The following is a 14864-nucleotide window of genomic DNA, read 5'->3' on the forward strand; positions in this document are numbered from 1 at the left end:
TTTAGTATGTTCCAGAATGGCTAATTCTAAGCAACTTTTCAGTTGGTCATCATTATATTTTTTTTGTATTAGTTTTTTAATTATTTGCTGCCTTCTGACTCTTTTTAGCTTTCAAATAGGGGTCACTGGCCCCAACTGCAAATAAGACTATAAATGTGTAGTATACTTTTTATTACTCATCTTTCTGTTCATACCCTCTTCCTGTTCATATTCCAGCTTCTTGTTCAAATCAATTCATGGCTGCTGGATTAGTTTGCAACCCTAGCAACCAGATTGCTGAAACGGCAAACCAGAGAGCTGCTGAACAAAACGATAAATAACTCAATCGTAAAAAATGAAAGCAAATTGTCTCAGGCTGTCAATCTCTACATCCTATTCAAAGTTAACCCAAAGGTGAACCAGGCAAACACAAGTTGGGTGCCCTGCAGAACAAATAGTTTCATTAGTGTCTGGCCACACGGGCAGATTCGGGGAGATTAGTCGCCAGACAACAAATCTTGTCTTCTTCGCGGCGACTAATCTCGCGGCCCATCTATATGGACCTCCCAGGAACTTGATGTAGGTACCTTTAAAAAGATGGCTGCATTCTTAGCAGATGAGACAAACCAAGGTTATGGAGATAAATACAGTGGAGATCCAGGCACTGGTACCAGCCAAGAGAAGCAGATATGGGGAAATTAGTCGCCAGGCGACAAATCTCCTCTTTGTTTTCCGAAGTCACCCATAATTGCCTCACGAACTTCGGGTGACTTTGGAAAACGAAGAGCTCCCTGTGCCTGCCCCCAGGCGATTTACATTTTAGCGAGCGGAAGGCAGTTCGGGAGATTAGTCGCCGCAAAGAAGAGGAGATTTGTAGCCTTGCGACTAATCTGCCCGTGTGGCCAGACCCTTCTAGGTGAGTGAGTTTCTCTTGGCTGGTACCAGTGCCTAGATCTCCACTGTATTTATCTCCATAACCTTGGTTTGTCTCATCTGCTAAGAATGCAACCATCTTTTTAAAGGTGTCCACATCAAGTTTCAGGGAGCTCCTTATAGATGGGCTGGCCAAAACACTGCTGACTTTAGTATAACGGGGCTTCTATACCTCGATACATAAAATGGAGGAACTGTATTTTTCACTTCTCAAAATAGTTGCAATTGTATTTGTTTTTCCTTGTTTGAATGAACAATATTTGAATAATAATTCCCTTACACTTGGGTAAGCTCTTGGCTTGTTAAGAAAATGTTAAAAGGAGTCCATCAGAGCAGATATGGAAACTCTGCAGCTTGTTTCCCAGTCAGTGGCTCTTTGAGCATAATTTCACGGGACATATGCTTTGCATGATGTGCTGACTCTGCTTTTCTCCACTAGCAAGCTAGCGCTCGGACTTATTAGCATCCCTGGCATGATTCTGTTAATGGCACTCTATATAGGGCACAGTAACTTGCAGATCTTGCTCCTTTGGAATGTTCAATTACCTTTGTCTTTATGGGCTTGGTCAGTTATTGGCTTAGAATTTTGATTCATTTATGCTATCATATATCTTCCGATGGATTTGGTTTTTGTGTGGCAGTATGTAACCGGGTGTGGTTAAGTGGAGTACAATCACTACTTAAACTGAGATCCAGTTGGACATGTTTGGTGGGGAGTGTGTTACCCAGTAGCTTAAAATCAATCAGGCAATTTACTAAGATTCTCAGATATCAATCACAATTGCCAGCTTCCACAAGGTGTACACATGGTACATTTCTGACCGTTGCCTGACCAGTCCAAGCAACTGATATTTAATTGAATGAAAAGTGATTCCAAGCATTTGTCACCTATTAAATGCTCAGATGGCAAACCACTCAGATCCACTGTATTCAATTACCCTTTATCACCTTCAGGTTAATTCATTTCTAAGCTCTCTACAGAATATGGCTCATTAAGACCTCTATCAAGAGGTTTTTGGGCAAATGAAGTCCAAGTCTGGAATGGAACATGACAACTAGAAGAGACATTCTCGTATCATGGGATAATGGTTGTTTTCTTGATCCGGCAGGTTTCAAGACTTTATTTAGTTTGGCTTAAACATACGGTTATATTTATAAACTATAATATCTATTCATGTGTGGTCAATCTGACTATTGAGAAACAAGTAGTACGAAATGTTAAATGGTCCTGACCATTTCCCAACTGCTATCTTTAAAGGGGTTGTTCACCTTTGAGTAAACTTTATGTATGAAGTAGAGAATGATATTCTGAGACAATTTGCAATGGACTTTCGTTTTTTATTATTTGTTTTTTTTTTATTTATTCAGCAGCTCTCCAGTTTGCATTTTCAGCAATCTGGTGCAAATTACCCTAGGCTTACCCGCGGGACAGGCGGGTTTGGGTCGACCTCTCACTGCTCCTTGCGGGTGGCAGCCGGCTTCCGACTTCCGGGTTCCTGTTTTATAGTCTCGTGTCTGCTCGCCCCGCCCCTTTTGTGACGTCATCGGCGGCGTGGGTCTATGAAAGGACCCCGGAAGCGCGGGTTGGAGTAGGGCGGGTTAGGGTCAGGTGCGGGTCAGGAAAACCCTGACCCGCACGTCATTAATTTGTAGCCTTACAAAGGATTTGATTTTAGATGGGGTCAGTGACCCCCATTTGAAAGCTGGAAAGAGTCAGAAGAAGAAGGCAAATACATTCAAAAACTATGTAAAATATATAACGAAGCTCAATTGAAATGTTGCTCAGAATTGGCCATTCTATAACAAACTAAAAGTTAACTTAAAGGTGAACCACCCCTTAAACAGGCAAATTGCTTTAGTACCACTTGACTTTATATTGAATAAGAAAATGTCCCTTTATATGTCGAAACAATTTGTATCCATATACATAGTGTTTTTTCGGTAAAACAAGAGCATAGTATAATGAATGGGCAAAATTGGTTTAGGCAAGTGCAGCACAGGGCTGATTCGTGGCTTATGTATAAACGCTCCTGTGTTTGCACCGAGAGGCACTGGGTCAGCCTGGGTGCAGACACATTCAACAGATTTTGGTGTGAAAATTTAGTGCATTGGGGCTTTTCACAGGGGATCATTAAGTCTGATGAAGAATGCTCCCTCAGACCAAGCCGTGCCCCATACACTATTAAATCAAATTTATGTTCTTCTCTTCTGGCTCTGTTCTAGTGTGAAAATGCCATGTTTCCTTTGGCTACCCTGCTAACAGAGAATACTTGTGGGATGTTGTTTCCAAGTTACACAAAGTGTGTGTGCAGGAAATCCTGCCATGTAACTACAATTTCTGCATATTCATGAATCTCTCTTGGTCAGCCGTGTGACCTGGCACAGGCAAATCTGACTTCCTGCATGTTGCTAAGCAACCATGACTGTACCACTGCAACTAATACACAGGGGGGGGGTTAAAAGGCAAAATCAGAACAAAGCTTACAGGGGTGCCTTTACTTATTTTTATTGTATTTATATATTTTTTTATATTGTTTGCCGAACGTATCCTCATGCTTTGGAGCATTATCGACATAGGTATAGATTGTTCAAAATGTAAACATTAATAATAAGAAAATGCCATACAAATAGGTCAGCAAGCGGTTGTGCAGGCGGAAAGACTCTTATTTGTGGACCACGTCTGGTTTTCTGGATGTAGACTAAATGATGAACACACACAAGAGGGTATAGAGGGTTGAGTCCAGGGAAGGCCTATTTAGTTCTCTTGGAAAACAGCAAAAAATTCATCAGACACAAAGGACATTTTTTTCTCATGTTCTTCAACCTGCGCAACATTTTTAAACTATACATTAGTCTATGGGGCAAATTTACTAACCTCCGAAAATTCGACAGTGACGGCTTTGCTCACAGCGCAACACTTCGTCAGGTGTAGATTCGCCAGGACAACGCTAATTCACTAAAATCCGAAGTTGCATCCAGGGCGGCGAACGCTGGCGAAGTTGCGCTAGCGTTGCCTAATTTGCATACGGTGGGAAGTTAAAGTTCAGCAAATACATTGCATTACACCCGGGAAACCTTAAATAGAGTTGTTATATTGCCCTAAACATGAGCCCAGTGTATAGTTTATGTGCCAAATGTTAGGAAATGTAGGGGGGAAGGCGGGTACCACAAAAAAAAAAATCGACGATCTTTTGTAGCCTATCACCCTGAAAAAAGGAAAAGACGCCAGCGTTTTTTGGGACTTAGAAAATTTTTCAGCTAATTTTTGAGGAACTCCTATCTACTCTATTGCACTTCGCCTGGTCTGAGGTGATGAAGGCAAGTCTGGCGCAAGAGGGTAACGTTCAATAAAATCCGCATCTTAGAGAATTTGCGCAGTTACGTCCATTCGCCAGAGCGCAAATTTGTACCGAAATTACATCACGCTGGCGAATTTTCGCCTGCGTTAGTCACTTCTGCCCCTATGAGTGTTTTTTTTCCACAGGGAATCACAACAAAATATTTCTCTCGTCCCTAGTGTTTACCTGATGCCTGCCGATCTTGCACCAATACCCTAAGTGTGGTGGTTGAACCTCTCAGGGGGAAACATCACTGAGGTTGTGGACATTTATAAATGGGCCTATGTAATAACTGCATATAGTAGCCAATATATTCTATTTTTAGAAGAAATTGCCATGCCTTTTGCTGCTGCCTGTATGTCACGGAGACTGTTTCATTCACTGAATAGTATTGCTGCGGTATGTCTTAATTTTCTTTGTAATTTAACCCTTTCTTATAATTTTGTTTTAGCACCAGCAGACCTTTTTGAATCAGCTGAGGGAGATCACGGGCATCAATGACCTTCAAGTACTCCAACAAGCTCTTAAGGTATGTTGCACTGCTTACCCATGCCATTTCATTAAAGGAACTGCATAGCGTAGAGAAGGATATGAAGTAACATTGCACTGCTTACTGGATTCAGTGTATCCGCTTTTAAAAAAACATAAGCTTTTTCACACACTGAGACACATCCAATATAGTGAAAAGACAGGAATTGTAAATCTCACATTTAATGAAAGTTAAAGGTTCCAAAAAGGTTTTTGAACAGAGCACTGGATCCCAAACTATGCAGCGGTTTCCTGTAAAGGCTCCCAAAGCCACCCAAGGGGAGACCCAGTCTATAGATAACGTTGAGGATGAATACTTGTTTACAGTTTGGGATGTTGCTGTAACTATAGATGGACTACTATTTTCATGTCTCTGTAACCTTTTGAGCCCAGTGGGAATGCTGACAAAATAATGGAACTGACTTAAAGAGTATGAAGAGCCCTGCCTACATTTCTACTGTAGGCCCAAGGACCTCCATTTGCACCTCCTATCTGTTTGCTCAGTCTGTGTTACCGGAATCCAGCTAGTCTTGGTGACTCATAGAAGTCAGCAGTGTGCAGGAGCCCTTAAAAATAAAATTACAGCTTTCTGGAGAGTTAAGGCAGAATGCCAATACCCAACACAGATACCTGAATTTCTAGCAACCTTCAGCATTTATGTCTTTAAATCATTGCCTTACAAAACCGCTGGCCTCTCTTCTCATGTGGTTTTTGCTCAGATAATAGTACAGAGCAGCAGCGACATTGCTGACGCCAACAGAATTTGATATTGGTGTTTAGTGTAAAACACTGAAATCTGGGTTTAGTTTCAGTGTCAGCCAACTGATTCATGTTTCTGCAGTGTAGATGTGAGCAGTTGGAGAATCCAAATGAATAGAAATATAGAAGGATGGCAGTGATGCATGCATTCAGCTGTATTTGCTTAGCCGCCATGTCATAATCAAGGACAACGGATGTTAGAATAGCCAGGGCCCTTGTAGTTTCCCTTGTGTACCATAAATTAAGTTTGTATGTGCAAATTAAGGGGGAAAAAAAACGTCACCAAGACACTTCTGGAAAAAATCTGAATATTTTCAAAATATCCATAGTACAGGTATGTGACCTGTTATACAGAATGCTTGGGACCTGGAGTTTTCCAGATGCCTTAAAGGGATACTGTCATGGGGAAAAAAAATGTTTTCAAAACGCATCAGTTAATAGTGCTGCTCCAGCAGAATTCTGCACTGAAATCCATTTCTCAAAAGAGCAAACAGATTTTTTTATATTCAATTTTGAAATCTGACATGGGGCTAGACATGTTGTCCATTTCCCAGCTGCCCCTGGTCATGTGACTTGTGCCTTCACTTTAGGAGAGAAATGCTTTCTGGCAGGCTGCTGTTTTTCCTTCTCAATGTAACTGAATGTGTCTCAGTGGGACATGGGTTTTTGCTGTTGAGTGTTGTTCTTCGATCTACCAGGCAGCTGTTATCTTGTGTTAGGGAGCTGTTATCTGGTTACCTTCCCATTGTTCTTTTGTTTGGCTGCTGGGGGGGAATAGGGAGGGGGGTGATATCACTCCAACTTGTAGTACAGCAGTAAAGAGTGATTGAAGTTTATCAGAGCACAAGTCACATGACTTGGGGCAGCTGGGAAATTGACAAAATGTCTAGCCCCATGTCAGATTTCAAAATTGAATATTAAAAAATCGGTTTGCTCTTTTGAGAAATGGATTTCAGTGCAGAATTCTGCTGGAGCAGCACTATTAACTGATTCATTTTGAAAAAATTTTTTTTCCCATGACAGTGTATCCCTTTAAGTCTACTAGAAAATCATGTAAATATTAAATAAAGCCAATAGGCTGGGTTTGCTTACAATAATGGTTAATTATATTCTAGTTTGACTTAACTACAAGGTACAAGCTTCTATCTAATTGCATATTTATATAAGCATTGGCCACTTGCTTCTGTGGCAGTATGTACAGGTATTGGATCCAGAATGCTTGGGACCTAGGGTTTTCCGGTTTTCCACAGTTTGGGTCTTCATGCCCTAAAGCTACTAAAAAAAAAATATTCAAACATAAATTAAACACAATAGGTTGGTTTTGTCTCCAATAAGCCTTGAAGAGCATTTGTTTTTATATGTAGTCATTGACTACCTTTCCATAAATTTGCTTTATGGATAACGGGTTTCCGGATAATGAGTCCCATTGATGTAATTAAAGATGAGTTGAAGGTTAATTTTGAAAACCGAATGTAATGTGTGGCTTTTTAGGAATTTACAGTATGTTTCAATAAGCTGCCTCTATCTTAGTCATTTGTTGATTACATGGGGAACAATATGTTAAATACCATGCGTAGGTGCTTTGTCAATCATCACGGTCTCCTCCTTGTACAATGTTCCAGACTGGTACCTTTCCAGAAAACAGCAACATCCAAAATTAAATGTTTTTGAATTAACTGTTACGCATATTTCCAAATGCCTGATCTTCAGGCAGCCTCCAACTGGCGAGTAGCTCTGCTGCTATTTATAGTATGCCATGTGTTGAGCAGTAATGGAGTCTTTACATGCTCTAAAGAATGGGAAGAAAAATGCAGAGTTTATTTAGAATTCGGGTGGTAAATCTAGATGAATCATTGGAGCCTGACAGAGGTTCTTTTTTTACATTCATACTCCGTGTTAAGCTTTTGCTTTTTTCTGGTTAAATCCCTCTATGATGTGTTTCCTTGCCTCTGCTATGAAGTGGGCCAATGTGTTGGAAAGATAGGAATCAAAGTTTTAATTGCAAACATAAAACCTCAAACAGTGACATAAAAAAATCTTCTTGGGCCTTTTACCTGATGCATTTTTTTTTCAAGCTTAAAACCAGGGCATCAAAATGGCGATTTCCATCCACGTTGTGTGAGAAAAACTCACAAGTGTATTTGAGGTGCACACTGCTAAAGGCTAATGACGCGGTCTCGCACAATGTCATTCTATAACCCTTTTTAAAAAGGCATGGTCACCTTTAAATTGACTTTTAGTATGATGTAGAGAGTGATATTCCGAGACAATTTGCAATTGGTTTTAATTTTTTATTATTTGGGGGTTTTGAGTTATTTATCTCTTTATTTAGCATCTCTCCAGTTTGTAATTTCAGCAATCTGTTTGCTAGTGTCCAAATTACCCTAGCCACCATGCATTGATTTGAATGAAAGGCTAAAAAATAGGAGAGGGCCTAAGTAGAAAGATAATTCATACGAAGTATCGATAACAATAAATTTGTAGCCTTACAGAGCATTTGTCTTTTAGATTGGGTCCCCCTTGTGAAAGCTGGAAAGGGACAGAATAAGAAGACAAGTAATTCAAAAACTATAAAAAAAAAAATAATAAAAAAAATTGCCAATTGAAAAGTTGCTTAGAATGACCCATTCTATAACATACTAAAAGTTAACTTAAAGGTGAACCACCACTTTAACTCTGGGAAAAACATGACTGGAAAATGAATGAGTAGCACCCCGTGTCATTACTATTACAGGTATCTGTCATAGCTGAAGACAGAGATCGTTGATATATGTACATTTTATAATACGCAGTGCTTCCATCAAACAAATTTAAGGGGTAAATTAAAAATCACAATATATTTGCCCTATTGTTCCATCACAAAAGTTACAGTGCATGTTTCAAGCAGTGCTGTCAAATGCATTCTAGAGTTCTACCAGCCATCTTGTGTTTGAGCTACAGAGCATGACATATATTATGAGTAAAAACAAGTATTTATCAGCTGACTGATTTATCAACATTTTTTTTTACTATACAGTAGAGTCTATGGGCGTCCCAGTTACTATTCATGGCAAGACAATCTCCAGAAAACCATAAATTTACTTTGTTGTTGGTCTATAGTGAGCAGGTCCATCTCTTTTATTATACAAAAAGAAGTGCACAGGATTTCAGGGTCTCCCAGTTTCTCACTACACAACCTACGAAGAAAAATTCCTGAAAACCATGAGTAGATTTCTTGTGGTCATAAGGCCACCAGGTTGGTTTAAGAATGGCTAGACATCTTATACATGTTTTTTTTGGAGTTCAGCTGCCTCTCCAAGCAAAGTAAAAAACAACCTTTGCTTCATTGAACTTTTTGCTTGAATGACCATTTCAACTTAAAAAGGTGGTTCACTTTTAAAATAAGTAATAGAAGTAATAGAATGGAAAATTATAAGAAACGTTTCAATTGGCTTTCATTTTTTCTTTTTATAGTTTTTGAAGTATTTGCCTTATTCTTCTTTCCAGCTTTCAAATGGAGGTCATTGACCCCATCTAAAAAAACAAATGTTCTATAAGGTAGAGAGTCCTGCAGCGGGTCGGGTACCCGTGGTTTACCCGCAAAAACCTGCGGTACCCTGCGAGTTGTGGGTAGAAGTTCCGGGTGCGGGTATAGACGCTGGTTGGCGCTTCTGCAGGTGACGGGTTTGACAGCGGGTCTTCTCAATACCGATTTTTACTCCTTTTTCTGATCACGTCTACTTCCAATGATGTCAGTTTCGGTTTACTATAACAGCACTTCCTGTTTTACTCCTTTTTTCTGCTCACACCTACTTCCGATGATGTCACTTTCAGTTTACAATGACAGCACTTCCTGATTCTTGATGTTCCGCGAGTCCGGGTTGCGGATAAGGTACTTGCGGGTCCAAGTAGGTGAGAATGCTGGTTGCAAAAAATGGGTTGTGGATTGCAGGTTGCGGGTATGGATCGGATACGGGTTCCAAAAAATGGATCCGCGCTGGACTCTACTATAAGGCTACAAATGTATTGTTGTTGCTACTTTATATTACATATCTTTTTATTCAGGTCCTCTTCTGTTCATATTTCATTCAAATCTGTACATGATTAGTAAGGTAATTTGGACCCTTGCAACCAGATTGCTGAAACTGCAAATCGGAGAGCTGCTGAATCAAAAGCGAAATAACTCAAGAACCACATACAGTGAAACCTTGATTTTTAAGTACCCCGATTTTAAGTTTCCCCACATTTTATATTTTTTATTTGTGGTCCCACCAATTTATAATGCATTTCAATGGGTGCATTTCTCTGATTTTAAGTAATGTTTTCCAGGATTTTACATCATAAGTTTGTCCTGATGTTCCCAAAAACCTGGATTTTCCTGGATTTAAATAATTTTTTCCTGGTCCCCTGAAAAACATAAAATGGGGGTTCAAAAATGAAAACTAATTGCAAATTGTCTCAGAATGTCACTTTCTACATCATACTACAAGTTCATTTCAACATTACGGGGCAGATTTACTAAGGGTCGAATATCGAGGGTTAATTAACCCTCGATATTCGACTAGGAACTAAAATCGTTCGACTTCGAATATCGAAGTCGAACGATTTAGCGCTAATCCTACGATCGAACGATCGAAGGATTATTCGTTCGATCGAACGATTAAATCCTTCGAATCGAACGATTCGAAGGATTTTAATACAACGATCGAAGGAATATCCTTCGATCAAAAAAACACAGGCAAGCCTATGGGGACCTTCCCCATAGGCTAACATTGAGTTTGGTAGCTTTTAGCTGCCGAACTAGGGGGTCGAAGTTTTTCTTAAAGAGACAGTACTTCGATTATCGAATGGTCGAATAGTCGAACGATTTTTAGTTCGAATCGTTCGATTCGTAGTCGAAGGTCGAACTAGCCCATTCGATGGTCGAAGTAGCCCAAAAAACACTTCGAAATTCGAAGTTTTTTTAATTCGAATCCTTCACTCGAGCTTTGTAAATGTGCCCCTAGAAGTCAAAAAATGTATTTTAAAAAGGGTTTAGGTTAAAGGGGACCTGTCACTAAGAAATAATTCCAAATTCTTTTCTATCATGTTAGTTGAGCAAAATAAATTTAACTTGCACTAAATTTATTATTTTTATTTTGTTTACTTCAATCTTAGAATTACACAATCACAGTAAGCAGGCAGGAGTCATTTTGTGACAATTTGTTATTAAAATAAATTGTTTATGACCCCAAAAACGTGTGTATGCATCAGAATGGGGGACCTAATGCCCATGCGCATTGCCCTACACAATTATAAAGTGTGAGGATGAAGGGGGAATGTGAGGAGTGCAGGGACATCTAGGAATTGCTAAATGGAAAGTGAAAGGAATTGTCTGACCCACCTCAATGCCTCAGGCATAGAAGCGGGGCAGGTAATATTTGATTGACAACTCAGCTGTTTAAACACCTTTATAATAAAAATATGGAACTGTTGGATGGACAATGCACAAACTGGTATGGCAAACCAAGAATAGAGTTAATCTTTTACTACAAAGGATGTTTAGTATATATGAAAAAGCACTGGAAATACCGATCTTCTACTTTTCTTCTTCTTCTCTTTACTTCTTTCTTTAATCTCAATCTGTAATAGATGAAAAAAGGTTAATAAAGAAAATCTTACAAAAAAACACCTTTATAACAGGTACAGATGTTTTAATAAAAAAAAAAAAAGCATTTGGGTTCCATGTTTAATCAGCAAAGGACTTTCATTATACAGTTTTTTATGAATCAGTGACAGGTCCATTTTAATGCATATTTAAGTGTGAACTGGTTGATTAATTAGCCCAAAATAATAATAGAGCATATGTTTCCATTTTACAGGATAGCAATGGGAATCTGGAGCTAGCTGTTGCCTTTCTGACTGCAAAGAATGCCAAGCTTCCCCAGCCAGAAGAGGCGACGTATTATCAGACTGCACTGCCTAACAATGACCGATACATCAGTGTGGGCAGCCAAGCAGACACAAGTAGGTGCTTCCAGTTGCACGGTTGCCTATCCACGGCTTCTTGCTACTTAATTAACAATAACAAATGGGCATGTTGTTTGTAATCTGATCTATTTTTCTCCGCCTATTAAAGAGACACTACCTAAATATACTTGTAAAATTATTAGTAGAAGGCTCTAATGAGTGCTGGAGAGTTTCACAATTACTGCACCGCCGGATATAAATATACCCCGCAAATTATAACACTTCAATAGCTAGCACCATGCATGCATTTCAGAGGAAATCAATCCCACAGATCACCAGATATACTTATTATGTAAGGCCACATCTGAAAACCACCTGGCAGTTTGGGTGCCTTGCATTGTATGTATTCCCAATGAAAGACAGAACTGTACAATAAAGACTGCATATGTATAGTTGAGTAAGACTTTATTACATATTTTTGATTGAGTAAGACTTTAGTACATATTTTGTGTTAAACACATGGATGAATGAATGCAGCTACAGAAATGAATGACACTTTGTCCTGTTGAGTGGAAACAAGCACCGGCAGCTGCTGAAACCGAGAAAAAAAAATGAATGTGTGACGTTTCTCCATAGATTCTATCCAAAACGTTTACTTTGAGCATAAGTGCTTTTAAACCAGAAAGTTTTGTACCATTTAATTATGTAGACTGACACCTGCATATTTAGATTAATCTATTGTGGGGGTGCTTCAGTGGGAAATGCAATGACTGCCCTTAGTGAGTGATTATCTTCCAAGAAATGGGCACTGATTCATTTTCCAATGATAAAGTGTGGTTCTTGAGAAACTCTCCACCTTTCCAGTTGATATTTGTAATATTGCTCATATTGGGATACTGTTGCGGGTAAACATCTGTTTAAATGTTTTATTCTTCACCCCCAATTCCACCATACGGAATGTTTGAGCTGGGCAAATAATTATTTCGCTTTACAGTTTTCCATGACAAAGGGGATTATGTCTATTTATAAACGAGATCTTGCAGTTTCAGCCTTGCATTACACTCCATTTTTCCTTATTAGCACCCACCGCATCCCTCTGCAGAATCAACCTCTCTACAAAAAATGGAGCATGTGCAGACGGATAACACAAAACTTTGATCATATGTTTTCCCCTACAGTAAGCAATCCAGCAGGAAAATATGACTTTTCCTACCAGTCCGTCTGAATTAGTGATTCCATCTGTGCTGCTAGCCAAAAAGCTGGCTAGTGTTATATTAGAAACCAAAATATGTACAGCACATACATAAAAGGGTGTGAAACCCATACAAGAAAATTTTATGAATAAAATGGTTATTTCCATATAATCTTTCATAAATCCAGTTCTTTAACAGCAGTTAAGTCCGTTCTCATACTCTCTTTGCCTAGAAGTTTCGTTGCATATTCATTGATGGCCCCATAAATGACTGCCTTGTGCCTCAATAGACTAAATATACAGCTGGCAGCTGAACCTTATATATTCCTAAACTCATATTTTAAAGGTATTGGATGAGATCATTTTTACCTGTTATACTTTTTTTTTTATTTTTATACTCGCTTTACTCAATATCATTCTCCACCCTACGAGAACCATTTGAATGTATATAGCATGTTCAGGGTGGCATTGCATATGCAGGTATGGGACCTGGGGGTTTCCAGAAAACAGATCATTCCATAATTTTACTAGAAAATCATTTACACATTGAATAGATTCAATTGGCTAGTTTTACTTTCAATAAGAATTCATTATATATTAGTTTGAATAAAGTGCAAGGTACTGTTTTATCATTATTATTATTATTATTATTATTATTATTATTATTATTATTATTATTATTATTATTATAGAGAAAAAGGAAATTCAAATACAAATTTTGGGCAGGTAGCATCTGGGCATGTTTGCATGACATGTATCTTCTGTATTCTAGATGTCATTGATCTGACAGTAGATGATAAAGATGACCTTCAGAGGGCCATTGCTCTAAGCTTGGAGGAGTCCAACAGGACATTCAGGGAGACCGGAATCACTGATGAGGAGCAAGCCATTAGCAGGTAACTTCTATTATGTATTCATTCATGTCACAAGGATAGGGCAGGTGTCACGGAGGCCATCTTTTGAGGTGTTTGGAATTGTCGTCAGATGAAAGCTGCTGAGATCTGTTGCAAGGGCAGTGGCTGGGTGATGCAGCTCCAGAAATATAAATTTTTCAGCCACTGCAGAATGGATATTTGGTTATTTCTCCCTTGTTATGCATAGGCTGGTCAGTAATGAGAGGGAGACTTGACACAATTCCTGGTATTTCCTGTGCTTTCTCTCTAAAGGGAAAACATAAATATCTCTGTTTATGCCACTGGTTTTTAAATAGACGTTTATTCTACATTATAAGATATATAAACAGTCTTTTGTTAACTTTGTCTTATCTTGTTGTGGCCCAAGGGTGTTAGAAGCCAGCATTGCAGAGAACAAAGCATGTCTTAAACGGACACACACCGAGGTCTGGAGTGACTCTCCCAATCCTTATGATCGCAAACGCCAAGAAAACTGCCCTGTCGGATTAAAGAATGTAGGCAATACGTGCTGGTTCAGTGCTGTCATTCAGGTATGACTATAAAGGGGCCAATCCCTCCAGAATATTTGTTTTATAGGGACACATGGTGCATAGGTGTTCATAGATGTTAGGCTCCCCCAGTGACTGTTATTGCTTACCTTAGCCGGTTCAATGAAAAGTGCACCAGTCCAAAGTAGTTTTCTGCAGGATGGACTTCCATCATGTTTCCTCAGCTTCATGCTTATCCTCTGTGCTGCAAAGTGTGCTGTGCATGTGACAAGTCTGAAAGACGACTAAAGCACAGGGGATATCTGGCAGGCTGGGAAAATATGGCCGCCACCCTCTTGGCACAGAACTACCCACAAGTGCCTTTTTAAAAAAAGAAAAAATCCAGCCCAGCATAAGATGTAAGAGATTGAAGTCACTGGGGGCAGTCTTCAATGACCAAGGCTTTTCTTATGCTTTAAAACAGGGGTCCCCTGTTACATGCAAATGCAAACAAAGTTGAGGCGCAACACAAGCATGAAACATGTTACGGGGACTGACAAATATATGACTATTGGTTATCCCCTATCTGGACTGACAGACTACAGGAGGCTTTTTGGCAATACAGCTGTTTTTTTGCAACCTTTAAGGCAGAAACTCAAAAATAAGCACCTGTTTTGATGCCACTGGGAGCAATATCCAAGGGGCAGGTGAACAACATGTTACTCCTGAGCCACTGGTTGGGAAACACTGATTTAAAATGGTTCCTCTGTCTCTATATCTAAAGATAAAGCCCTCCAAGGTACCCATCTATTCTTAGCAACGTTAC

At 39.3% G+C, this 14864-nt stretch overlaps 1 protein-coding gene across 3 annotated transcripts in view; it reads left to right on the forward strand.

The window, feature by feature from the left end:
- The window catches only part of usp25.L (ubiquitin specific peptidase 25 L homeolog), an 86958-nt gene that overhangs the window by 14328 nt on the left and 57766 nt on the right, over nt 1–14864 (forward strand). For all 3 annotated transcript variants that reach the window (XM_018245124.2, XM_041581020.1, NM_001093277.1), the window contains 4 exon segments: nt 4702–4779; nt 11378–11522; nt 13430–13553; nt 13939–14101. In XM_018245124.2, the coding sequence (XP_018100613.1) occupies nt 4702–4779; nt 11378–11522; nt 13430–13553; nt 13939–14101 (510 nt within the window).

Source organism: Xenopus laevis, chromosome 2L (genome assembly GCF_017654675.1).
Source record: "Xenopus laevis strain J_2021 chromosome 2L, Xenopus_laevis_v10.1, whole genome shotgun sequence".
Lineage (NCBI taxonomy): Eukaryota > Metazoa > Chordata > Amphibia > Anura > Pipidae > Xenopus > Xenopus laevis.